We start from the raw sequence: 24,411 nt of genomic DNA on the forward strand, positions 1-24,411 counted from the left end.
ACTGAGTCCCTCACATCACACTTGCCCAGGGCGGCTGATGGCTGGACATTTATTTGTGAGAGAAATGCACTTCCTTTTGTATTTTCTGTTATCTACAATCAGACTTAAAGCTTATTGAATACAGGTCTTTATAGAGACAAACTTTAGAAAGATAGGGAAACCACAGAGACAGAACCGTAGAGACACTCTGACCCATAAATTAAAGCCTAATAAATAGAGAGGTCCTCCCAGCATTAGATACCTGGGAGCCCACACTGAGGAAGAGGGAGGAGGCCTGGGACCTCAAATGTCACAACCAGCTGTGTTAGAGACCGATTCCAAGAGATGGGAATTTTATAAAGACATGAACACCAAAGAAACTCTCCTGTTTCCTGGTCACTTATGTGCCAGATGGTTGCTTAAGTCACATTCTACCGTGTCCTCCTTCCAACTCTCCAAAAGAATGATGGTTCTCATCACTCCCACTTTAAAGATGAGGCAACCGAGGCTCAGAGATGTTAAGTCACCTGCCCAAGGTTACACAGCCCACACAGTGAGACAAAGACAGAGCTGTGATTTGAACCCTGGTCTCTCTGATGCCTGAACCTGCCCTCTTTTTCTTTCTGTCTCTCTCTTTCTTTCTTTCTTTTATTGAAGAAGAGTTGATTTACAATAATTCAGGTATACAGCAAAATGTTTCAGTTCCATAGATATATATATGTGTGTGTGTGTGTATATATATATATATATATATATATATATATATATATATATATATCAGATTCTTTTCTGTTATAGTGAACCTGCCCTCTGAATTGTAATGTTATATTGCTTTTCAAGAATCCTATAGGTATGGCACTTTGTATAGACAGATCTTTATAAGAAATCAGACTCTACAGGGAAGAGGGAAAGAGAAGGAGGGGCAGAGAAGAAAACAAATCCTAAGGTATACTGGGTACCTATTATGTGCCAGGCCTGTTTTAGGGACATCGAATGTATTAATTCACTTAATCCCCACAATAACCCTATGGGGTGGGTACTGCAGGTATTAACACCCCCATTTTACAGATGAAGAAATCGAGGCCCAGAGAGGTGGGGTCACCAGGAAGCTGTAAGGGCTGGGGGACTCGAGTGTCCACGTTCATAACCACTGGGCTATACGGTGGGGTGAACCCTTGTTAAGGGATAAGGGACCGGGTAGAGATATGCTTCTAAAACTGGGGGGCACAGACCCCGCTGAGAATCTGAGGAATGCCAGGGGCGTCCTCCCCACAGGCTACTCTGCAAACCATTTCCTTTAAGTGCAACGCTGGTCCGCTGGAGAGCAGAATCTTAAGGTGAAAGGGATATATTTTTTTTTTTTTTTGCCGCGCGGCGCGTCTTGCGTGATCTTAGTTCCCCTACCAGGGATTGAACCCGGCCCACAGCAGTGGTGAAAGCCCCGAGTCCTAACCACTGGACCACCAGGGACTTCCCAGAAAGGGATTCTTTAGATTAGAACCGTGATGGAGATGGAGACTCCAAAGAAGGGAAATCTTTGGAGAATGCCCTTAGGGAGACGGTAAGTAAACAAAGAATCAGGAGGAGCCAGCGCTCAACAGAAAAAAGCTTCTACGGAACTGCTGACCCTACAGAACAGGAGCCACATGAGACAGACACTCTGGAGAGGACCCTATGAAGACAGAGGAGCAACAAGAAAATCTACCAGGAAAAGGACGCTATAAGAAAAGAGGCGGGGCTCCTATGGAACTGGACTCACAGAGAGCAAGATCCCATGGAGATGGGAATCTTGCAAAAAAAAAAAAAGGACTCCAGGGAGGACCCCAGTGGAAAGGGAACCCACGTATCAGGACGCTCTAGTTGAGGGTCTACGGCAGACCCGAGGATGAAGCACCCTGTTGATCAGAATCGCTACTGAGTCAATTCTGTATAGCAGGAACCCCACAGAGATGGGCCGTTAACAGGCAGAGGGCAGGAAAGTCGGGCAAGGGATAATCTCCATCCTCCCCCGCCAGAGCGGAACCAAAGAGCTCCGGGAACGCGAACCCGGACTTTACTTCCAACCGCGCGCAGCCTGCGAGACTACAATTCCCAGGAGGCCCCGCGGCTCCAGGCCGACTCTCCGCCCCGGGGCGCCCGCGCAGTGCCTGCCGGAACACGTAGTCACTGCCGCGGTAACCCAGACCGGAAGGTCGGTCAGCCCCCGCCGCCAGCCCCACCTCCTTCCATGTCCTCCGTCCAGTTGCGGCTGCTACTCGTGGGAGAGCTGGGTGAGGTGTAGTAATCACCGCCGGGGCTCGTGTCCACGTCTTCCTCCATCGAGCCCGATTTGTGCCGCTTGCTCCTAAGGGGCGAGGAAGGAAGCCAGCAGACCGGTTACCACGGAGACGGGCCCGGCGGGCTTTGCTACTTCCGGCTCTTAGGGGGCAGGGCGAGGAGGGTGCTATCGCGAGACGTCACGCGAGCCGCGGACTTTCGGCTGCTTCTCAGATGACATCCGCTTTAACCTGCCCATCACTTGGATGGGACACCTAGGGCAATAGGCAGGGAGGGACTCAGCAGAGGGCCAAGCTAGCAAGCTAGCAGAGTGGAGACTAAAGCCCTGAAAGCCTGGCTGATCGCTTGACCTACTGTAATCCTCAGAACAACCTGGTAGGATTATGATCCCACTTAGCAGGTGAGGAAACCGAGGCAAACAGAATGTGACCGGCTGACGATCACACAGCATATCTCAGCAAGAACCGGTGTCTGTGTTCTCATGGAGTCGCAGGGGCTAGGGCTGTAGGACTCGAGGCTGTGGGAGTCCAGCGTGGGATGTCAGGGCTGGGGAAAGAGTCACTTGGGGGCTGGGTTTTGAAAGATGAATAAGAGTTTCCCAGGTGGAACGTGAAAACAGGGAGAGGAATGAACCAGCTGGGGCTAGATGGAGGTGGGGGTGGGGTGTGAAGTGCCCAGAGGTGGGGTCCCGGGGACATACCCGCTGGAGGATGTGCTGGGTAGCGTTCTTCTCATGCCGGTGCTGGCTGGATTTAGGTCATACGCCAGGTGTCCCTGCAGCTCCCCCAGGGAGAAGTTGGGTCCTGTTCCAGTCACCACAGGTGCTGCGGAGGGTGACAGAGAGGAGGATGAGGGAGGAACAAGGTCCAGGGCTGCACTTTGCCCTGGAGTGGTGGGGAGAGCCATCTGGGGGCTGGCAGAACGAAAAGGAACCGCTTCCCAAATTGGCCTGATTCCTAATTTGGCTGAAACTGGCCTTATACTATGGGTCAGAAGAACAAGGCCATTGAGAGAGGCCAAGGTCACACTGTGAGGCAGAGGCATAGCCAGAGCTGGAGGCCAAGCTTCCCAGAACTCTCAGAGGCCAGGCTCTGCTGATCTGGATGGGGAGGGCAAGGGTTAGGGTTAAGGCAGGATAGTGCCCAGAGGTCCCTGGGGTAGGATTCAAATGGGGGTGTCTGGGGATGGGGGTGGGTCCCCAGCAGGTCCATAGGTAAGACAAGAGGTGAAATAGGCAGGGGGGGGGCCCTTTGGGGTCTCCTGGGTGGGGGTGAGGGAGGTCCCAGGAATGGGGGATACTGGGGCAGAAGGTTCTTTAGCCCTTCCACCCAGCATCTGGAGTCTTTTCTGGGGAAGAGCATGTCACCCTGACCTTGGACTCTGGGAAAGGCCTGGATACTGCCCTTCCTAGGGACTTAGGCTTGGTGACAAGGGTGGCTGGAGAGGACGTGGGGGAGTGGGGCAGGGTGATGGGCTCCTTGCTCCTCCCTCCCCGAGTCCCTTTCCCTCTTAGAGCCCCCATCCCGAAGCCACTTCTCCTTTCCGACAGTCCTCCCCTGTGTGAGCCCACCCACCCCCCCGACCTCGGGTCCCAGCACAGGGTGGGCGGGGACACTTACTCCGGGACACTTGGATGAGCTCAGTGACGCTGAACACACCGGAGGTGACGAAGCTCTCCTGGAAGTCGGTGGTGTCTGGAAAAGAGAGGAAGGATGGGGGTCAGCAGGCAGCCAGCTGAGCTGGGTCTGTTCCCCGCCTTGACACCTCTGGGCTGCCCAGACTCCGGGGGCTGGACCCAGCCTGGCCAGTCACCCTGTCTACCCACCTCCCCAACCACCACAGCCCTGCAGCAGGAGGATGGCCAGCTCAGCCCCTCCAAGCCGACGGGGACTCCTCCACCCTAACACAGCTGGAGCGGATCTCCCTTCCTGAGTCTCTGCTCAGTCCTTCTCACTGCAGCCTCAGCCAGCCTCCCCTTCTCCAGCCTGGGACTTCACACCGCCTCCCAGCCCTCCTCGGGAGCCCCCGTGCTGTGGCAGGCTGCACACACAAGTGGAGGCCAGACCTGGGTTCACATCTCAGCTGCCCGCTCGGTGTGTGATCTTGGATAAGTCACTTTACCTCCCTGAGCTTTGATGCTCCGTGATCTCAAAAGTGGGGACCATACACCCTGTCGTCTTGGGTGGTTGTGAGCTATGAATGCTACTACCTAGGAGGGACCAGCTTGCTTCCTTTACCTCACTCATCACCCCATGCAGTGCTGCAGTCTCTTAGCCTTCTGCCTCCAGGCTGTGAGCTCTGTGGTGTCCCCAGTGCCCGGACCAGAGCCTGGCAAACGGCAGGGGCTCAGAACCATGGGGTGAATGGAGGGTCCACAGACAGCAGTCAAAATCCTCAGTGTGCCCGGACCCATTCCCGCCTAATGTCAAAGGAAGAGGGACCCTCCTCTCTGGGCTGGGGTGGTTTAGACCCATTTCACGGATTTGGAAACTGAGGCTGGCCTCGAGAGGGCAGGAGCACTGGCCAACCCAAGACAGCTGGAAGCAGGCCTGTCCCACCTGGAGACCCTCACAGGCAGGACCCATTACCAGGCACCTCTAGTGTCCGCCCCCTGAGCTGGGCACTGGGGACACAGTGGGGAACAAGACGTACAGGAGCAGCTGCCCTCTTGGACTCACAGCCCATGGTGGGCGAAGGACGCCACATAAAAGCAGGAAGTCAAAAACACTTGCACATGAATGTTCACAGCAGCATGATTTACAGTAGCTGAAATTGGAGACAACCCAAATGTCCATCAACCATGATGGATACACAAAATGTGGTCCCTCCACACACGGGAACGTCACTCAGCCGTGAAAAGAGGTGAAGCCCTGACACTCGCTACAACGTGGACAGACCCTGAGAACACAATGCTTAGTGAGAGAAGCCAGACACAGAAGGACACACAGTGTGTGATTCCATTGATGGGAAACGTCCAGAACAGGCAAATCCACAGACACAGAGAGTGGGTTCATGGTCACTCGGGGAGGGGGAGTGACTAATGGAAATGGGGTTGCTTTGTGGGTTTATGAGAATGTTCTGGAACTAGACAGAGGTGATGGGTACACAGCTCTGAATGTACTTAATGTCACTGAACGGTACATTTGAATAGGGTTAAAATTCTACATTTATGTGTGTTGTACCACAATTTAAAAAGAAAGTTATTAAAGATGATTCAGTTAAATGTGAGATGTGTCAGGCAGTGGTGAGGCAGTCAAGGTCGGGGGAGCCTGCTGGGGAGGGGACCTATTTTACACGAAGGGCTCAGAGAAGGCTTCTCTGGGAGGGTGACATTCAACCAAGATCTCAAGGTAGGGGTGGATAAGGCGAACACGTGAGTTAAAATTTGGGTAGTGCCCAGACAGCGCCTGGCACAGGGAAACTGCCTTGTGAGAACTGGCTACCCCGATGAGGATGATCTTAAACTCGACGTTTTGCCACCTCCCTGTGGGTTACGATGTTCCTGGCAGCGGGAATGGCTTGTGCAAAGGGCCTGGGGTTGGGATGCACTTGGCAAATCGGAGGCCAACAGGGCTGGAGTTGAAGGAGCCAGAGAGAGTGGTCAGAGTGGAGGTGGGACCCACAGAATGGCAGCTCTTGGCTTTGGGGCGGGGGGGTGGGAGCAGTTCTTGTCCAGGCCCCCAGGGGGCAGCAGTGGCCGCAGGGAGCTCACAGCAGTGCCCAGCTCCCCAGCTGTCTGCCACCCAAGCCCCCTGCTTATGAGCTTTGTGTCCACCATTCATTGAGCAATTACTACCTGCCCAGGCCCATGATGGGAGTCTCGGGACCACAACATCCCGAGGAGGACAGGGTGGTGGCTCCCAGTGTCCAGGGGGAAGTGGCCGTGGCCACTTCCTGCTGATCCAGCTGGCCGGCTGCTGTCAGCACGCCCCTCCGCCCCACCCCCACCGGGGTTTCCTGTTTGTGCAGTGCTCGCCCAGCTCCATCTCCAGGGGACTCCCTGGCGGGCGGGGAGGAAGTGATTTCCTCTACCAGACGCTGGAGCTCCCCACGGGACCAGGCCAAGCGCCATGGCCCCCGCCGCCTGCCTTGAACATCTGGCTTGGAGGGAGGCGCCTGGGGATCACAGGAGGTCAAGGAGGACTCGGGTCACAGATGGCCAGTGAGGTGTGGCCTGGGGGCCTGTGAACCTCCTGGAACCATCCAGCCTCCTTGTGCATGCCTGTGACAGACCTTCCAACGGGGATGCCCTCATCCACTGACTGTTTCTTCCTTTCTCCCTTTTCATCTCTCCTCCTTCCTTGCCCCTAATATACTATCCCTCTAGTTTCTCTTTTTCCCTCTGCTTCATCCTTCTCTCCTTTTTTGCTTTCTAGAAATGTTTTTTGAGCACCTAGTGTGTACCAGGTCCTGTTCTAGGTACTGAGGACACAGTAGTGATCAAAACAAACACCTCTGCCCTTGAGGAGGTGATGTTCCACTACATGAGATAGACAAACACATTTGCAATCACTAAGCAACTAAGCAAATACATACGCAATCACTAACTTCCTCGAAAGGAAATAAAACAGAGGGCTGAGATTGAGAGTGACTGAGGCTGCTTGAGCTGAGGGGCTCAGGGAAGACCTTTCTGAGAGGGAGGCATTTGAGCTGAGACCTGGGTGATCTGGAGCGAGAGAAAGCAGTTAGCTGTCCAGATAGCGGGCACAGCACGTGCAGAGGCTCTGGGACAGGATGGTGCCTGGTGTGCTGGAGGAACAGCAAGGAGGCCTGTGTGTCTGGAACAGAGTGAGCGACGGGGGGAGAGGGAGGAGGGGAGGGCAGGGAGGACTTGGGCTTTTACCCTCGGGAGGTGGGAGCCCTGGGGGGCTGTGGGCAGAGGGTGGGCGGGGCCTGACTCAGGTGCTCACGGGCACCCTCTGACCACTTCAGGGAGGACAGACTGTGGGAGGGAGTAGGCAGGGCACCAGAGTAGAAGCAGGGACTCTGAAGCTTCCAAATCCTCTCTGTCCTTCTGGCTCTGCTCCCACACCCGCAACACAGAACTGAGTTGTCCTACTCATCCACTCAATGTCCCATGAGACTGCAGGGCCCACCAGGGCCTCTCCCATGGGGGGAGCACCTCAGAGCCCAGACGCTGGAGCTCAGGGTCGTGGGTTCCAACCCCAGCTCCCTGGATGCCCCTGGGAAGGCCCATATTCCTCTCCGGACCTCAGTCCCCGCCTCTGCAAAATGGAACAACAGCAGCACCTACTCTACAGCATGGCTGGGAGGAGTGACTCAGGTGCTCACACAGGACCACACAGAACCCACAGGGGGCGCTCCGGAAACAATTCCTAAATAAAAGATGGGGATGGGCCCGTGCCCTCTACCCCCGCCACCTCCAGACTCACCCAGTGTGATGGGCTTGCTGTCCTCCTGGTCGGAGCCCATCCCCGCCCGGGGACTGCCGCTTTGCTCTGCATCTGCAAAGAGAGGGAGGGGGAGTTGGTGACATCGCAGGGACCCCCACTCAGGAGGGGAGGAGACATCAGCCCAGTGCTAGGCTGGGCCAGCGCCGTGGTCTGGAGCATGGCATGGCCCCCTCCCTGGCTGCTGCCCCAGGGGGTCATGGACGTCTGAGGTCACTAAGCGCCAGCCTGCCTGTGTCCTGAACCATGGCGAGAACCCGAGTGGAGGGGCTGGCTCAGTCGTGGGGAAGTGCTCTCTGAGCCTCAGTTTCCTCATCTGTCAAGTGAGGATAACTCATTTAATCCTGCCTCTGCCGTATGAGGTGGGAACTCTTCATGCCCATTTCACAGACAGGAAAACAGAGGGCCAGAGAGGTGAGTCCCTGGCCCCTCGGGCCCCCTCCCCACCGCCTCTGCCTTCCGAGTCCTGGGGGCCCAGCCTGTGGTCTTGAGTTGCCACTCAGGATCCCCGGAGAGGGGGCCGAGGGGCATATTTCTGCAGCTGTGACATTTCCGGCCCCACCCGCCGGGCTTGGGGGCTCCCTCCCACCCCGGCGCCCGCCCCTCCATCTTATCTAAAAATAATCAGGCTCCTTGGCAGCCGGGTGAAGCAGACAGACGCTGAGCTCAGCGTTATTGGCTCCGGAGGCCTAGATGGAGGGTGAGTAGAGCCAGTCCCCTCTGCAGCCCTCACACCCTCCACCCCAGACTGCGGTGGGGGCGGGGGGGAGGAAATGGACAAGCCCAGCCAGACAGGACCCCTAGCCCCCCCCCCATTTGTCTCTCAGGTCAAGGACAAAGGTGGCGGGAATCACCATCAAATGCCAGAGAAAGAGAATCAGGCCCCTCCCACCTGCCATACTCCAAGGCCCAGAGCTAATTGCTGTGTGACCTTAGGCAAGTCGCTTAACCTCCCTGAGCCTCAGAGTTTTCTCTTTCAAATGTGCGAAAGCATCTCACAGGCCTGACTGGGTTGCCAGGAGGTGGCAAGGAGCTGATACATATGAAGCGCTTAGGGCATACTGAGCTCTAGATCCACGGTAACATCCACCCCGTTATTATTATTACTGTTATTTTTAAGTCCCTAACATGACCACAAATGTGTTTTCTTGTTCTCATTTCATACTTTCCCTTAAATCATGAAGAGAGCCACAAATCTGGCATTGTTAGTGTACCCATTTCGTACACAAGGAAAAGGGAGGGTTAGAATGACGAAAAAGTGCCCCGCCCCACACCCCTTGCTGTTGTTTTTTTACACAGTAGTGTATCATTTTATTTTATTTATTTATTTTTTGTCCGCACCGCTTGAGGGATCTTAGTTCCCTGACCAGGGATCGAACCCCTGCCCGCTGCGGTGGAAAAGCAGAGTCTTAACTCCTGGACCGCCAGGGAAGTTCCCTGCCCCTTGTTGTTTTAATTCGGTAGCTAGTGCTTACATCCCGACATCCAGAACGGCGCTTGCGTGAGCCGCCTGCATTCTGCGATGAGACGCGCGTTCCCATCCCAGCTCTGGGAGCCTCCAAGGACACGTTGTCCCGGGGGGCGGGGGTCACTTCCCCTGCTGGGGCCTCAGTGCACCCAGGGTTGCTTTGGGGATAATAATAATGATGACACTTCGCACAACAGTCACTGGGCCCTCGCCGTCTGCCTGGCATCGCGCTGTTGCCTTTGCACACGCTGTGCGCTGAGCACCTACTGGCGGGCAAGACCCAGGGATGCTGTAAACAGCACAGGAGCGGCCCCACCTGCCTCGGTTTCCCCATCCACGATAGGAGCGGATGCAGGCAGCCCTCCTTGGCTGGGCTGAGCAGCCCCCGCGTGGCCGACTAGGCTGGGCAGTGGTGAGAGGGCTGTGCCCGGCTCGGCCCCGCGCCCTGTGGCCGCTCCCGGGCTCGGGCAGCCAGCGGCCCCTTGGAGCCGGCCCGTCCTGCTTGGATGGCCGCATGGCTGGGCACGGGTGGCCACTGGGTTGGGAAGGGCCCAGCCCGGGCAGCCAGCCGTCGGGCTCCAGGCCTTGGGCACAGACCCTCTTCCGGAACCGGCACACACACGGACTCAGCGGGCAACAGTGCCCGGCTGGCACTCAGGGGCCTACCCGAGAAGGGGGATGTTTCTTGAGCGCTGCCTGTGTGCTTATGCTTTGGAACCAAGCAGCCCAGACTGTGGGCCTCAGACGCCACCCCTCATCTCTCTGTGCCTCACTCCCCGCATCTGTGAAATGGGCACAATTACAGAATCTCCCTCAGAGGCTGCTCGGGAGGGAAAAGGTGATAATGAATGCAATCAAGGGCCCCAAACAGTGGCTGACACGTAGTAAGCACTTCACCAACTGGAGGGAGGGTTTTATTACTATTATTGCTATCTCCTTGCTGTTTTTGTCTTGGGTGCTATTACTTTGTACCTTGAAAGCCATGGCCCTAGGCTACGGCTGGCTCTAGTCTGGAGCCCTTATTCACTGCTCTTGACCTCAGGCCAGCCATATCACCTGTCTGAGCCTCAGTTTCCTCATCTGTAACATGGGACTATAATAAAACCCACCTCCCAGGGTTTGTTGGGTCTCCAAGTCAGCTAATAACAAGTGTAAAAGGGTTGGTGCCAGGTTGATATTCAATACATGGTAGGTTTGGGGAGCAATTGTAAATGAGAGTGTGTTTTTAATTTTGGTTTCTAATTGATCATTGCTAGCATTTAGAAATGCGATTGGTTTGGGGGTGTTAATCTTGTATTCTGCAACCTTGCTGAACTCACATATTAGTTCTAAGAGTCTTTTTCTTTTTCTGGTAGATTCTTTGGGATTTTCTATGAAAACCATCATGTCGCTTGCAAATAGGGCAAGTTTTCTTTCTTTCTTCCTAATGTGTATGCCTCTGATTTCTTTTTCTTGGTTTATCGCACTGGCTAGGACTTCCAGAACCCTGTTGACTGGAAGTGGTGAGAGCAGGTGTCCTCGTCTTGCTTCTGATCTTAGGGGGAACCCATTCGGTCTCTCACCACTAAGAATAATGTTAGCTGTGGTTTCTGCAGATCCCTTTACTGGGCTGAAGAAGGCTCTCTCTCTTTTTTCTCCCATACTCCTATACTCCCGGTAGTTCTTTTTAAATTTAAATAAGTGTAGTTTCTAAATAATATGATGCTGTAATTATACGCCATTCATTAAAAATTGTTTAAATTTGATTTTTAGATTGTGTTGAAATATACATAACATAAACTTTACCATTTAACCATTTCTAAGTGTACAGTTCAGTGGCGTTAAGTACATTCATAGTATCTTGTGACCATCCCCGCCATCACCTCCAGAACTTTCTCATCTTTCCAAACTGAAACTCTGTCCCCATGAAACACTGACTCCCCACCCCTCCCCCAGCCCCTGGCCCCCACCATCTACTTCCTGTCTCTGTGGATGTGACTCCTCTGGGGACCCCCTGTGAGTGGAATCACACACTGGGTGTCCTTCTGTGTCTGGCTTCTCTCACTGAGCATCGTGTCCTCAAGGTTCATCCATGTTGTAGCAGGTGTCAGAATCTCCTTCCTTTTTATTGTGCCATCTTACTTTTTTTTTTTTGGCCATGCCGCAGGCCATGTGGGATCTTAGTTCCCCGACCAGGGATTGAACCCCACCCCCTGCAGTGGGAGCACAGAGTCTTAATGCTGGACCGCCACGGAAGTCCCTGCCACCTTATCTTTAATCACCTCTAAAACCTCGAACTATTTCTCACCCACTTGCTAACCACCTGCCTGTCATTTGGCTCCTGGAAACCCTGTCTTCTGGAGCTGTCCAGTATGGGAGCCCCGAGTCGCATGCAACTTGAAATTTAAATTGGCTAAATTGAAATTAAATTTTCAGGACTTCAGCCGCACCAGTCACCTTTCAATACTCGACAGGCACACGTGGCTGGTGGCGACCGAACTGGACGGCACCGAATACGCCCACCATCACCACACAAAGTTCTATCGGGCTGAGCTGCTCTGGATGTTTCCATGAAAAATCAAGGGAAGAAAAAAGAAAAACAAGAGGACACCGATAATTCTTCCTCCTCCCATCTAGAGGCCCAGTCCTAAAATGGACCTTCCTTTGGTCTGAACAGAGGGACCCAGAGCGTATAACGCTAAAGGCCAGCTAATGCCCAATGCCCCAAGATGCCCCAGACCCCAAGTGGGCGGCTTTCATTTGCTGAGTTTTTACTGTGTTAGGAGCGCCATAGCACCATCTGATTAAATTTACCCAACTGATGAGGTTGGTAAACTGAGGCCCAGCTCGGGGAGTCTATATCCCAAAGCTGATGTCAATTCAAAGAAATTGTCTGCCTAGCGCAGAGGTTCCTAACTGGGGTGATCCTGCACCCCTAGGCGATGTCTGGGGACATCTGTGTTTGTCACGACTGGGGGGGCTCCTGGCATCGAGGGGGCGGGGACAGGGAGGCTGGTCCGGGATAGCCCCCCAGAGTCATCCGGCCCCCAGTGTCAGCAGTGCGGAGGCGGAGGGACTCTGTTCCAGATCCGTCCATTCTCAGTAGGGGCAAAAATTGGTTCTTGGGGCGATGGAGGGGGCTAAAAATTTTTGCTCTTTTTATTTATAAAACATAGATAGATATAGATACAGTATATAAATAGATATATAATATACCTGTGCTATTAAAATTTCATGAGGTGCAGTGATTAGGGAAAAAAACTGTCTAAAAGGGCTCTTTAGGGGGAGGCAATAATGAAAGAAAAGGGTCTTGTACAATTTTAAAGGGCTGTCAAAAGAGAAAGAAGAGTACGCAACAGAAACTGTAGGTGACCTACCAGGTCTAAAGCATTCACTTCACTGAAAGTCTGCCAACCTCTGCTGTGTGTCCTTGTGCAAAGTACTTTTGACATCTCTGAGCCTCCATTTCCTCATCCATAAATTAGAGCTGAACTGCACTACCGTTTACTTCTCTCCTTTGATCACCTGGCAAACTGATTGCTGAGCACCTCCAGGGTGCCATGTGTCTAACACACAGCAGCAACCAAGATGGACACAATTCCCTGCCTTCGTGGCACTGACATCCTAATGGTGGAGTGACAGGCAATGAACAAGTAAGCAAATAAACCAGGAGTATAATTCCAGGCTGTGCCAGGTGCAAGGGAGGCCATGCAACCCAGAGATGTGAGTGGCAGCCCCTGGTGGGTGAGGGGCTGTGACTGGAGCTCCTGGGAGGGTCATCAAGGTCACACCGTGTGAAATGGTACATCCCAATAGTTAATACGTGGTGAGTCACTCCTTTGACTATGTTGAGCTACAAGTTTCCCCTCCACTGACTCATCTAATCTTCGAAACTCCCCCAAGAGGGATATGCGATTATCATCCCCATTTTCCAGATGGGGAAACTGAGGCACAAAGAGAGGCAGGCGACATATTCAAACTCAGGCAGTACCAGGTGGCACCGAAGGGCCTGGGATCAACCCCCAGACACCCCGAGGCCTCACAATTGGGTCCTGTGCTTTTGACTAGGAGGTGTCCAGTGGGCCCTTGGAGGGGGGCTCAGTTGGTCCTGCCCCAACTCCAGGACCCCTTTCTTATCAGTGGTTTGGAGTGACCCCCTGTGTTTGGACCCTGTTGTCTGACCAGTCAGATAAAGGCCCCAGCTGGGGGTCCCCTGCTGCTCTGCTTTTGCCAAAGGTCCCTTCTGTCACTAATTGTGGTGCTGGGGACAGCTGGGGGCAGATAAATTGTTTGCATATCTCTGTTCCACTTATGCTGAAAAGCACCCCATGGAAGCAGAGCCCCCAGACCCTACTTTCCATGGGAGCAGAGGCCCCAGACTCTGATGCACAGGCCAGGGAAATTTCAGAGCACCTCCACCTCACTGAGGTGTAGAGTGAGAAGATATGGGATGATGATGATGATAATAATAATAATAACAATAACAACAATAATAATGGCAACTGCTAAGCACAGACAGCTTACTGAACTCCAGATGTCAGGCTACGTATTTAACAGTTTTGTCTAACACCCTCCAGCAATCCTTGATCAAGGCTGACAACCATGGGTTACCCAGAGAGGGTAAGTAAGTTACCCAAGGCCATACAGCAAGGAAAGCTGATGGGCCGACCAGGTTTTATCTGCTCCTCTCAAAGATATATCCATGAAAACCATAATTTGAAAAGATACATGCACCCCAGTGTTCACTGCAACACTATTCACAGTAGCCAGGACATGGAAGCAACCTAAATGTCCATGAACGGAGGAATGGATAAAGAAGATGTGGTACATATATACAATGGAATATCACTCAGCCATAAAAAAGAATGAAATAATGCCATTTGTAGCAACATGGATGGAGATTATCATACTAAGTGAAGTAAGTCAGACAAAGACAAATATCATACGCTATCACTCATATGTGGAATCTAATTTTAAAAATGATATAAATGAACTTATTTACAAAACAGAAACAGACTCAAAGATTTCAAAAATGAACTTATGGCTACCAAAGGGGAAATGTGGTGGGGAGGGATAAATTAGGAGGTTGGGATTAACATACACATACTACTATATATAAAATAGATAACCAACAAGGACCTACTGCATAGCACAGGAAACTGTACTCAATATTCTGTAATAATCTATATATGGGTAAAGAATCTGAAAAAGAATGAATATATGTATATGTATAACTGAATCACTTTGCTGTACACCTGAAACTAATGCAACACTGTAAATCAACTATACTCCAATAAGATTTACTTTTAAAAAAGGGGGGGAATATTATTGAATGTCTTACTGAATTTTATATCATGTCCATCACCGGCTTTAAAACGTTTGCCCGTTAATGAGTTCTTTCCTGACCTGGTCGCTGTCCCCCAGATCCCCCACTGCCCATCCCTGAATACGTGGCTTTCTGCAGCCCTGCTTAGATCAGGCGTTCGATGTGGTGCTTTGTGCTGCTCAGAATACATTCCCGACCGCACGAGGAAAACATGAACAGGCCAGAGCAGGACCACGGAACCAAAATGCACGCTCTCAGCTGCCGAGTAGGGGATTTGGGGGATTTTCTATGGGTGTGCCTTGGGGGTGTCTGCAGACTCCACCCGAGCGTGGGGTTCATGGTCAAAAAGCATGAGCATCGCTGCGGGTTTCTCAGGGCAGCTGTTGGACTCCTCAAAGTCTTTCAAATGCACTGGGGTGGTGAAGAAGAGGCTCCAGGTTCCAAACTCGTATGACCTTGGGGCATCTTGTAGAAGCTGGAGTCATACCCTGAAACCTGGGTTGAAGCCCCAGCCCTGGCACAACCCGGCGTGTGACCTGGGACTAGTCAGGCCTCTCTCCCCTCTGAGCCTCAGCTTTCCCCGTCTGTAAAGTGGGCTTTCTCCATTGTTGCCTTACTTTATACGGGTGTGAGGTTGAAATCAGAGGAGCCCCGGGAGGGGAGGGGCCAATCACAAAGGGATAAATACTGTTTGGGTGACAGCATTTTTCCAAACTCAGAAGTTAAACAAACTTTGTCCCCCCTCTGCCCACAGCCCTCCAGGGCTCCCACTTCCCTGGGGGTAAAAGCCCAAGTCCTCCCCGTGGCCCACAGGGACCTGCACGACCTGCCCTGTCCCCTCTCTGCCCTCCCCTCCTCCCTCTCTCCCCCTCGCTCACTCTGCTTCAGACACACAGGCCTCCTCACTGTTCCTCCAACACGCCAGGCACGGTCCTGCCCCAGGACCTTTGCACATGTGGTTCCCTCTGCCCACAACACGGTTCCTTCTGTATCTATGTGGCTCACATTCTCCCCTCACGCCGGGACCTTCCTGAAAGGTCTTTTTTCCCGAGACACACACAAAAGGCTCTCCAGCACGATGCATGAAGCACAGCTAACCACACTCATGCTAGTATAAGTGAGACTGGCCCCGGACAGCGGCTGTATTTCAAGTGACACCCTGGTTTGGCCTGGGACCAGTTTTCTCGACTTCCCAGGTCTGCTGGGTGTTCATAGGCGGCTGGAACGTCACCACCGCCTGTGGCCTTTCCCTCAAACAAACACATGACCATACCGACAATAGAAATGTAAACTGGATCCCATTGACGGAGTGTACAAACTGTTCTTTCCTGTCCGTGGCCACGAGCCCAAATTTGGTCCGTCCCAGCCCATGACAAAGGCGCCGCCGTGGCCTCCGGTCCAGCCCTTCCCGCCCCAGAGCACCCGCCCCCTTTGCACCGGACAACTCCCTCCATCCTGGTTGCTGAGGCTCCTGCAGTTCCTAACTGGGAGATCCAGGCACCGCCCCAGCATTCATGTCCCAGATGTTTACCGACCACCTACCACTTGCCAGGCACTGGGGAAATGGCAGGGAGCCAAGGCGGGGGAGACAGACAGGAAACGAGCCGACAGAAGGAGCCCGAGATAATTTCGGTGGTTCTAAGTTCCACCGAGGCAATAAAACTGGGTGAGAGGACAGACAGTGGCTGGGGGTGGGGGAGGTGACTTTTGACGGAAAAGTCAGGCGAAACCTCTCTAAGGGCCTAGGGATGGGACGGAGCCTGCCATGGGGAGAGCTGAGGGCAGATGGCACAGCAAGTGCAAAGGCCCCGGGGCAGCAACAAACATGGGACGTTTGGGGAACAGAGAGAGCACGTGGCCCCAACACGTACACAAAGCAGGGAGACGTGAGACCACTCAGGGCCCCGTGGGCCGCGTGGGAAGCTTGGGCTTTAGTCTCAAGGGCGATGATCTATGCTACGTTTTAAAACGTCTCTGGTGATGAGGGTGTGGAGAAATTGGAACCTTCATGCACGGCTGACAGGAATGTAAAATGGTGCAGCCATAGCGGAAAATGGCTTGGCGGTCCCTCCAAAAGTTAAACATAGAATCACCAATGTGACCCACGCCCACGTATACGCCCAAAAGAATTGAAAACAGATACTTGCCCACCCATGTTCACAGCAGCATGATTCATAGCAGCCATAGGTGGAAACACCCCGAATGTCCATCAGCAGGTGATGGATACACAGAATGTGGTCCATCCCTATAGTGGAATATTACTCAGCCTTAAAAAGAAAGGAAATTCTGACACTCGCTGCAGCATGGATGAACCTTGAGGACATGATGCTCAGTGAGATAAACCAGACACAGAAGGACAAATACTGTCTGATCCCACTCACAGGAGGTCCCTAGAGGACTCAAATCCATAGAGACAGGAAGTAGATGGTGGGGGCCAGGGGCTGGGGGAGGGGATGGGGAGTGTTTCATGGGGACAGAGTTTCAGTTTGGGAAGATGAGAAAGTTCTAGAGATGGATGGTGGGGATGGCTGCATGACAATGTGAATGTACTTAGTGCCACTGAACTGTGCACTTAAAAATGGTTAAGATGGTGAATTTTATATTATATATATTTTACCACAATAAAGCGCGCGCATAACAGCCTGGCCCAGGGTGATGGCCTGGGGTGTACGGAGGGGGGTCATATTTAATTTATTTTTGGGATTTACAAAGGACAGGACTTGCTGATACCATAATCGCACTTGTTTAAACCTGGCGGGATACGGGAGAGCCTAGGGTTCCCACTGGGGCCCAGCGGTGCGTCCGCTGGACCCGCCTCGGCTGCCACGGTGAGCTCGCCCGCAGGATTTCTCTTCCAACCTTAGCGGGCTTCCAAATGTAGCTGGCTCTGCCTTGCTGCCACGTCCGCCTCCCAACACCAGCCAGCTAGAGAGAGAACCAAAGCCAGGCCCTGGAATTCCCAGCTCCCCAGTGTCACCGGCCATTTTTAAACATCGCCGGCTGAGGTTCAACTTTCTCTGTCCTGGAAGGCCACGCCGTACACGCGACCCTGGCCTTCATCCTTCTCGCTCTTGCCATGAACCTTCCCTGCCCCTCTCGCTCTCAGGCAAACTCCAACCATCTCTCCAAGCCCGGTTCTAACGTCTCCTTCTCTGGAACACCCTCCCCTGGCCCCTTGTGCAAATCTTGTCCTAGTTCTCATCACACTGGACTGAGTCTGGGTCTTTAAATGTATGAAAGTTCCAAGTCCTCCCCAAGGCCCTGCACGACCTGCCCCGTCCTCTCCCTGCCCTCCCCTCCTCCTTCTCTCCCCCTCACTCACTCTGTTCCAGCCACACGGGCCTCCTCACTGTTCCTCCAACATACCAGGCAGAGTCCTGCCCCAGGGCCTTTGCACATGCTGTTCCCTGCCTGGAATGCCTTTCCTGCAAATGCCTGCCTGGTCTAGCTCCCTCTCTTGCCCAAGAGACCAAGGGGGGGATTATGTGTCCACAGGACCTGGGCTTGACGCTCTGGAAGTCTGGGTTTCATGTCCTCGTATCCCTTCTAAGAACTGTGACAAAGGATTCCCGTGTATGTCCAGCTATGTTACAACCTGTTTTGTGTCCTGAGTCTCCACCCCCATCCCATATGAGTGTCTGTGCAAACCCAAGCATAAGGGGAAACGGTGATTCTTTCACTCAACACATGTATTGAGCACCTACTGTGTACCAGGCCCTGTCCTAGGATCCAGGGACACAGCAACGAACAAAACAGACACAAAGTTCTGCCGCATGAGGTTCATGGTCAAGGCTTCCTCCTGGTCATCTTGAGGAGGTCCAGGAGTTGCGTCACAGCACGAAGGCTTCAGGCTAGACTGAACTTGGACTTCCCTGGTAGTGTAGCAGGAGGACGAGAACCGAAATTGTCCTGGGCTTCAAGCAGTTCCAGTACAAACCCTGACTCTCCCTGGAGACACCCCGTCCTGCCCCTGCAGGCTCAAGACCGCAGGCCCGCAAGGCCAGCAATCACGAGAAATGGATGTCAGTCTCACCAATGCTGTGTGACCTCAGCAAAAGTACGTTCCTTCTCTGAGCCTCCACATCCTGGTACACGGGATCTAAAACCCCCAGGCGACACTCTTCCAAGGGCTGTTTGGACAAATCCAAGGGAAAAAAGCAAGATGCTAGACGTTCACGGCCTTCATCCGCCCCCGGGGGAAATCTGGATAAGGCGTCAGGGCCGAGAGGCAGAAGGCCACGGCCGGGGTGACCTCCCGGACGCCGGCCCCCGCCCGGGCCTCCCCCGCCTTGTCCTTCCTGACCCGCCGCGTTCCTCGAGTCTGGACCACACTTTCCATCTCCCTCTGCCCTGCCGCCGGCCGCCTGGGCCCCAGCCAACCTGCTTCGGAATCACTTTCAAAGAAAAGTTTCTTTTTTCTTCCCACCCGGCCTGGCTCTCACCCCCGCCTGCTCCGCGGCCTGGCTGCAGGCCCTGCCGGGCACTGGTGGACACCTCGGGCCAGCGGGTCAGGGCAGCGGCCGTCCACCGCCCCCCGCCGGCCCCAGCGCAGGCCCGGGCGGTGAACGCGCGGCCTTGGGCTGAACTTGGGGCGTCCGGCGGGCGCCAGGGGGGCTTTGGCACAGGTGGTTTGGGGGCGTCCGGGCTGAAAAGTCAGCAAGGAGGCCCCCATAGGCCGCGGGGCCCACTCTGAGGCCTGCAGGCCGGGACTCGTCCCACCCCGGCCGCTCTTGGCGGCCACGCCACCGATGACATCAGCGCTCTGGCGGCCATTTTCTCAACGCTCCCTCCCGGCTTCCAGATGCTTCTCTGGCCTTGGCGGCCATTTTGTAGGCGCGGGAGGAGCGGGCTGGCGGGGCCTGGAGCCCAGGCTCCCCTCCCGGGGTGGGGTGGGGGGGTGGCCATGGTTGGGGGGGGGCTGGGGCGGCCTGCGCGGGTTAAAGGCACTTGTGCCAGGAGGGCAGCAGCCGTGCCAGGCGGGGGGAGGCGCCCGCCCACTGCCACCCGAGCCCCGCGCTCCCCACCACCGCCGCCGCTCGGCACAAACCAGACTCCGGGTGGCACCAAGGATGTGAAAAACAAGGTTAAAAATACCCACACGCGCAACCTCGGCCCCCCCTCCCCCCTCCCGGTCCCCTCCAATGTCAAATGTGTCAGCGCCACCCGGGGAGGGGGGCAGACTTAAAATAACTCGCTGTTTACATTTGGAGCAAATTCTTGGCTTTGCCAGCAGCCAAGCCAAGGCCTCGGCCTGCCTCCCTGGCAGCCCGACCGGGGTGGTGGGGGGGGGGTGTTGGGGGGTGGGAGCCGGGGAGCCACATGTGCCCACGGGCTAAGTGCTCACGTGTGGCCGCAGGAGGGGACGCGGCCCCGGAAGCCGTCTGCGGCCACGCGGTGGATGGAGGCGGCGGAAGCCCGCAGCATCCCCCCTGCCAGGGACGGGGTGGGGGCACCCGGCCGGCCAGCCAGGGGCTGCCGAGGAGCCCGGCCCCTCCCAGCTTCCCTTCCTTCTGAAGTTTCTCCGGCTGCGTCACCAACGCGGCAGCCCCGCGGGAGTCGGGGGTGGGGTGGGGGGAAGGCCGGAGGCTGGCAGCCAGGCCAGGGAGGCGGGCACCAAGGGGAGGGCTCCAGAACAGGGCAGGGTCCCGACCAGAGCTGTGTGCCCTCGGGCCAGCCCTGCCCCTCTCTGGGCTAAGATGGGTTCCCTCCCAGTGTTGCCCGGAGGGGTTTCTGGGGAGCCTGCCTGCTTAGTACCTCAGTTTCCTTCTCTGCAGAAAGTAGGTTTTGAGCTGCAAGCAGATTGCTGGGCGCTCCACTTTACAGAGGGGGTCAGAGATCGGAAGGGGCTCGCCCCAGGTCTCACGCCAGTGAGTGGACAAGCGGATGGCGACTCAGTTACTCTGGTTCCAGCGCCCACGTTTTTAACCAGCTGCCTGGAATGCAGGAGGAGGGTGGAGACTAGAGGGCCCAAGCCCGGAGGGAGGGTTAGTGGGAGACTTTTCTCCTCCCCTGGGCTTCCTCTCTTCCCTGAGCCTGGCATGCAGTCGGTGCTCAAGCAATGCTTACACATAGCTGGCACTCGACAGATGTCTGCAGACAAGTGAGTGCGATTATTCCAGCAGAGCCTGGCACACAGCACCCAATACATGCCTGTTGCATGAATAATTGGGATGATCCTGATAGGGCCTGGCATACAACAGGTGCAAAATATATGCTTGTCAGACAAAGGAATCTGAGGAATGTTGGGAAAACTGGGGGATATTCAGAGGGAAAGACCAGGTTTAAGGGCGTGCACTCCAACCAGTGGTGATACAAGGGATTTCTACAACAGGCCGAGGGCAGGGTATAGAATATCACCTAAGCATTGCCTATCTCGGGGCCCCTTTCATTGTTTGAGGATCAGCAGAAATCCTCTTTTGGGAAGCCCACCCAACTGCTCCAGGTCCTGGATATCAGAGGGCAGGACCTCTGGGCAGGAGGAACCCAAGAAAATAACAGAAACCTGGCCTGGGGGCCCAGGAGGACTTCCTGGAGGAGGCGACATTGGAGCTGGGGCCTTGATGTCTGAGTAGGAGTTTGCCAGGCACAGAAGGGGCTTGTAGGGAGAGAGAACAGTGTATGAAAATGATAATAATCATAACTTCCATTTATTGAGAGCTTATATTGCCAGGAGCTACATATAATCCTAGGAGCTACACACAGATTTACAGAGGGCCAGAGGAGGCCTCAGGGAGGTTAGGCAATTGGGCCAAGTGCACAAAGCTGGGACTCGACCCACGCAGACAGACTTGGCCGCACCACCTGCTGCCTCACTGAACGTGTCTGGGTCTGGCAGAGGCTAGGCAGGCACATGGTAGGTATGCAGCAAAGACAGACAGCCCTGTCTGTCTGGGGTGGGCCAGACTGTCCAGCTCCAGCCCTTCTACAGGGCAGAGGAGGACAGGCCTGCTCCAACCAGACAGGGCTGCAGTTTCCAGGCAGAGGGGCCTTGGCTCCTACTGCCCCCTCCTTGGCCAGAAGGGCCCCAGCTAACCCAGGAGCCTCCAGGAATCTCCTCCTCAGCCAGCACCTAAGGGGAACTGGGTGATGGGGATGGGGGGAGACCAAAGACCCCCCCCCCATAGGTCATGCCAGTACCCCAGGAAGAAGGTGTCTAGACTGGCCAGATAAATCCTTGCAGCCTCTCCTGGGTGTCCAGTAATTACTACTGACCCCCGCAGTGTTCCTATTTCACGGATTTGGAAACTGAGGCCCTCTGAATGGCTTGAAGCCAGGCCATCTCTTCCAGGGGCATCTCCTTGCCCGATTGGCTGTGTGACTCCAGGCTAAGCACCCCCATTCTCTCTGGATCTCAGTTTCCCCAGGTGTCACACGGGGCTGGGACAGTGTGCTAGCAGCCTACATGCCTTTCTGTGCTGGCCTTTGACCAGGTGTCACAGGGGTTCTGTGACTGTGGTCCCATTCTGCAGGGACAAAACAGGGGCTCAGTCGCGGGGACTCAGTTAGTTGCCCAGTGGCTCATCTCAGTGAGTACCGTGGGTTTCCACATGCCTGCCTCCCATACCGGGGGGGCTCCCTCACTCCCAAGCCTCCTGCACTATTGCTGCTGGTCACTGAATGGGCACCTACTGTGTGCCAGTGCTCCTGGAACCCACCGAGCAGTTACAGATGATCATTCCCATTTCACAGATGAGGAAACTGAGGTGCAGGGCGGGGCAGATGCCAGCCCAAGCTCACCTGACGAGATGGGGAATAAAAACGGGAACAATGCAGCCACGCAGGTGGAACACCCAGCTTGGGACTGGGCACCCGGCAGCTGCCCGCGCAGCCCGCCCAGAGCCCCGCGGGCCACCCAGGCACCACAGCCCTACCCCAGCTTGCCCGCAAACAACGTCCTGACTCCAGGAGGGGCCCTGGGTGTGACCGGGGGCCCTGCGCTTGCCCGCCCCTCCTTTCCCTGCCTAGGTCCAAGCAGGAGGTAACGGGGCCAGCGCCAGCCTCCGAAGGGGCCCCATGATCCAGGTGACCAACGTGCCCTGTCCTGCTCCACCCAGGATGACCACTGCCACTGAATTCTCACGCTTCTGGAATCAGCCTCTGCCTGGCTGGCCCCCACTGTCGCCCGCCTATGCCTGAACCAGTGCGGTGGCCTCAGCCCTGGTCTCTCAACTCCCACCCTCACCCCCCACAGTCTGTCCTCCCCACAGTGGCCAGAGGGCGCCTGTGAGCACCTGAGTCAGGCCCCGCCCCTCCTCTGCCCACAGCCCTCCAGGGCTCCCACCTCCCTAGGTGTAAAAGCCCAAGTCCCTGCCCTCCCCTCCTCCCTCTATCCCCCTCCCTCACTCTGCTCCAGCCGCTAGGGCCACCTGGCTGTTCCTCCAACACACCAGGTCCTGCCCCAGGGCCTTTGCATAGACTGTGCCCTCTGCCTAAATTGCCCTTCCCCACTTCTTCACACAACTGCTTCCTCTTCACCCTCAGGTCTCAGCTCAAATGTCAAGTCCTCAGACAGTCCCTCCCCAAATAGCCCACCACTCTCTATTCCTTGCCTTTCTTTATTTTTCTCAATAGCCCTTATCACGAACTTGTTCTTTGTCCATCTCCCCCACCAGACTGTGAGCCCTGCAAGGCCTGGAATTTTGTCTGTCTTGTTCGCAGTACAGGGCTTGGCACACAGTAAGCGCTTAATAAATATTTATTGACTACCAAGAAGCTGTACTGGCTGAGTGTGTGCTCGATGCCATCTTAACCCTTCGCATGTCTGAATTCATTTCCCTCTCAGTAACCTAGAGAGGCAAGCATATTTTACAGATGCGGAAACCAAGGCCCAGAGAGGATCGCCATTTGCCTGAGGTCACACAGCGAGCAGATGGCGGGGCCAGCACCCCCGTTACGCCCCACTGCCTTCCTTCACTGACACCACCCCCCTTGCCCAGATGGGGAAACTAAGGCTCAGGGAGAAAAGGCACTAGCCGAGGGTCAGAAGCAGAGTGGGCTTTGTGCCTCCTGGGAAAGAACAGAGTGATGATAAACAACATCAACAGCAATAATAATAATGATGGCAATGATGGCGCTGATGGGTACAGAATCGGCCAGAGTTTATAAGGCTCCCCTCCGTGGGTTGGCACAGGGCCCTGGTGGGGAGACTCGGGAGACACCAGCCCCTTTAAGAGCTTCCCCCTCCCCAGCTGGGGCTGGCCCGGCCTCCCCTTATGTAAGCAGGCCAGCTGCCCTTGCATAACCTGGTTACATAAGGAAGCAGGGAACAGGCTTGTCCATCCGGCAGCAACCTGTCCCGGGCTGTCTGTGGGGCCGGCCTGGGGCACAGGAGCGCCGAGGCCGCCCAGAGTGGCTACCGGGTGCAGCCCCGTTCGAGGCCCTCTGGGTTGGCTCCTATCTGGGGGATGCCCGGAACTCCCAGCCACAGCATCCTCGGGGCGGGAGAAGTGAAAGGCTTCTAGCCTGAAAGTGGGCAGGGGCGGTTCCCGTTGCTCTGAAGGGGAAACTGAGGCCCAGAGACGGCAAGCGAGCAACCTGAAGCTTCACAGCCCCAAGCGGAGGGTGGAGGTGGCAGAGTTGGGTGAAGTCTGGGCTGCGTAGCCTCAGCCAGAGCCTTACCGCTCAGCTCCTCCGTAAAATGGGGCTACATAATTGCACGATGGGCACAGAAGAGCGCCGACTGTGTACTAAACCTGGCCCAGATACTATTCCATCTGCCCAACGACACCCCCCTCCCCCGCCGGGTGGGCACAAGGAGCTGCAGATACAGATGGGGAAACGGCGGCCAAGACAGGAGAAGGAATTTGTCCCAGATGAAACCCAAGCCCCACCATGCACACACAGCCCCAGGGCCACCGTCTGATCACGTGGGGCTGGGATGTCCAGGTGCGATGCTCCCCCGCATGTATGCACTTCAGTTCCTCCATCCTTGGGAGGCTGGGGGGTGGGGCTTGAGAGCGAAGCGGCCCCCT

General features: G+C 55.1%; 1 protein-coding gene across 5 annotated transcripts in view; it reads right to left on the reverse strand.

Moving 5' to 3' along the window:
• The window catches only part of NFIC (nuclear factor I C), a 66,316-nt gene that overhangs the window by 16,388 nt on the left and 25,517 nt on the right, over nt 1–24,411 (reverse strand). For all 5 annotated transcript variants that reach the window (XM_082456979.1, XM_082456980.1, XM_082456978.1 and 2 more), the window contains exons 3-6: nt 7,650–7,721; nt 3,876–3,950; nt 2,957–3,080; nt 2,199–2,323 (exon numbers count right to left, since the gene is read on the reverse strand). In XM_082456979.1, coding sequence (XP_082313105.1) covers nt 2,199–2,323; nt 2,957–3,080; nt 3,876–3,950; nt 7,650–7,721 — 396 coding nt within the window. The remainder of the gene's footprint in view (nt 1–2,198; nt 2,324–2,956; nt 3,081–3,875; nt 3,951–7,649; nt 7,722–24,411) is intronic.

The sequence above is a fragment of the Balaenoptera physalus genome, assembly GCF_965194825.1.
Source record: "Balaenoptera physalus genome assembly, chromosome: 3".
Taxonomy (NCBI): domain Eukaryota; kingdom Metazoa; phylum Chordata; class Mammalia; order Artiodactyla; family Balaenopteridae; genus Balaenoptera; species Balaenoptera physalus.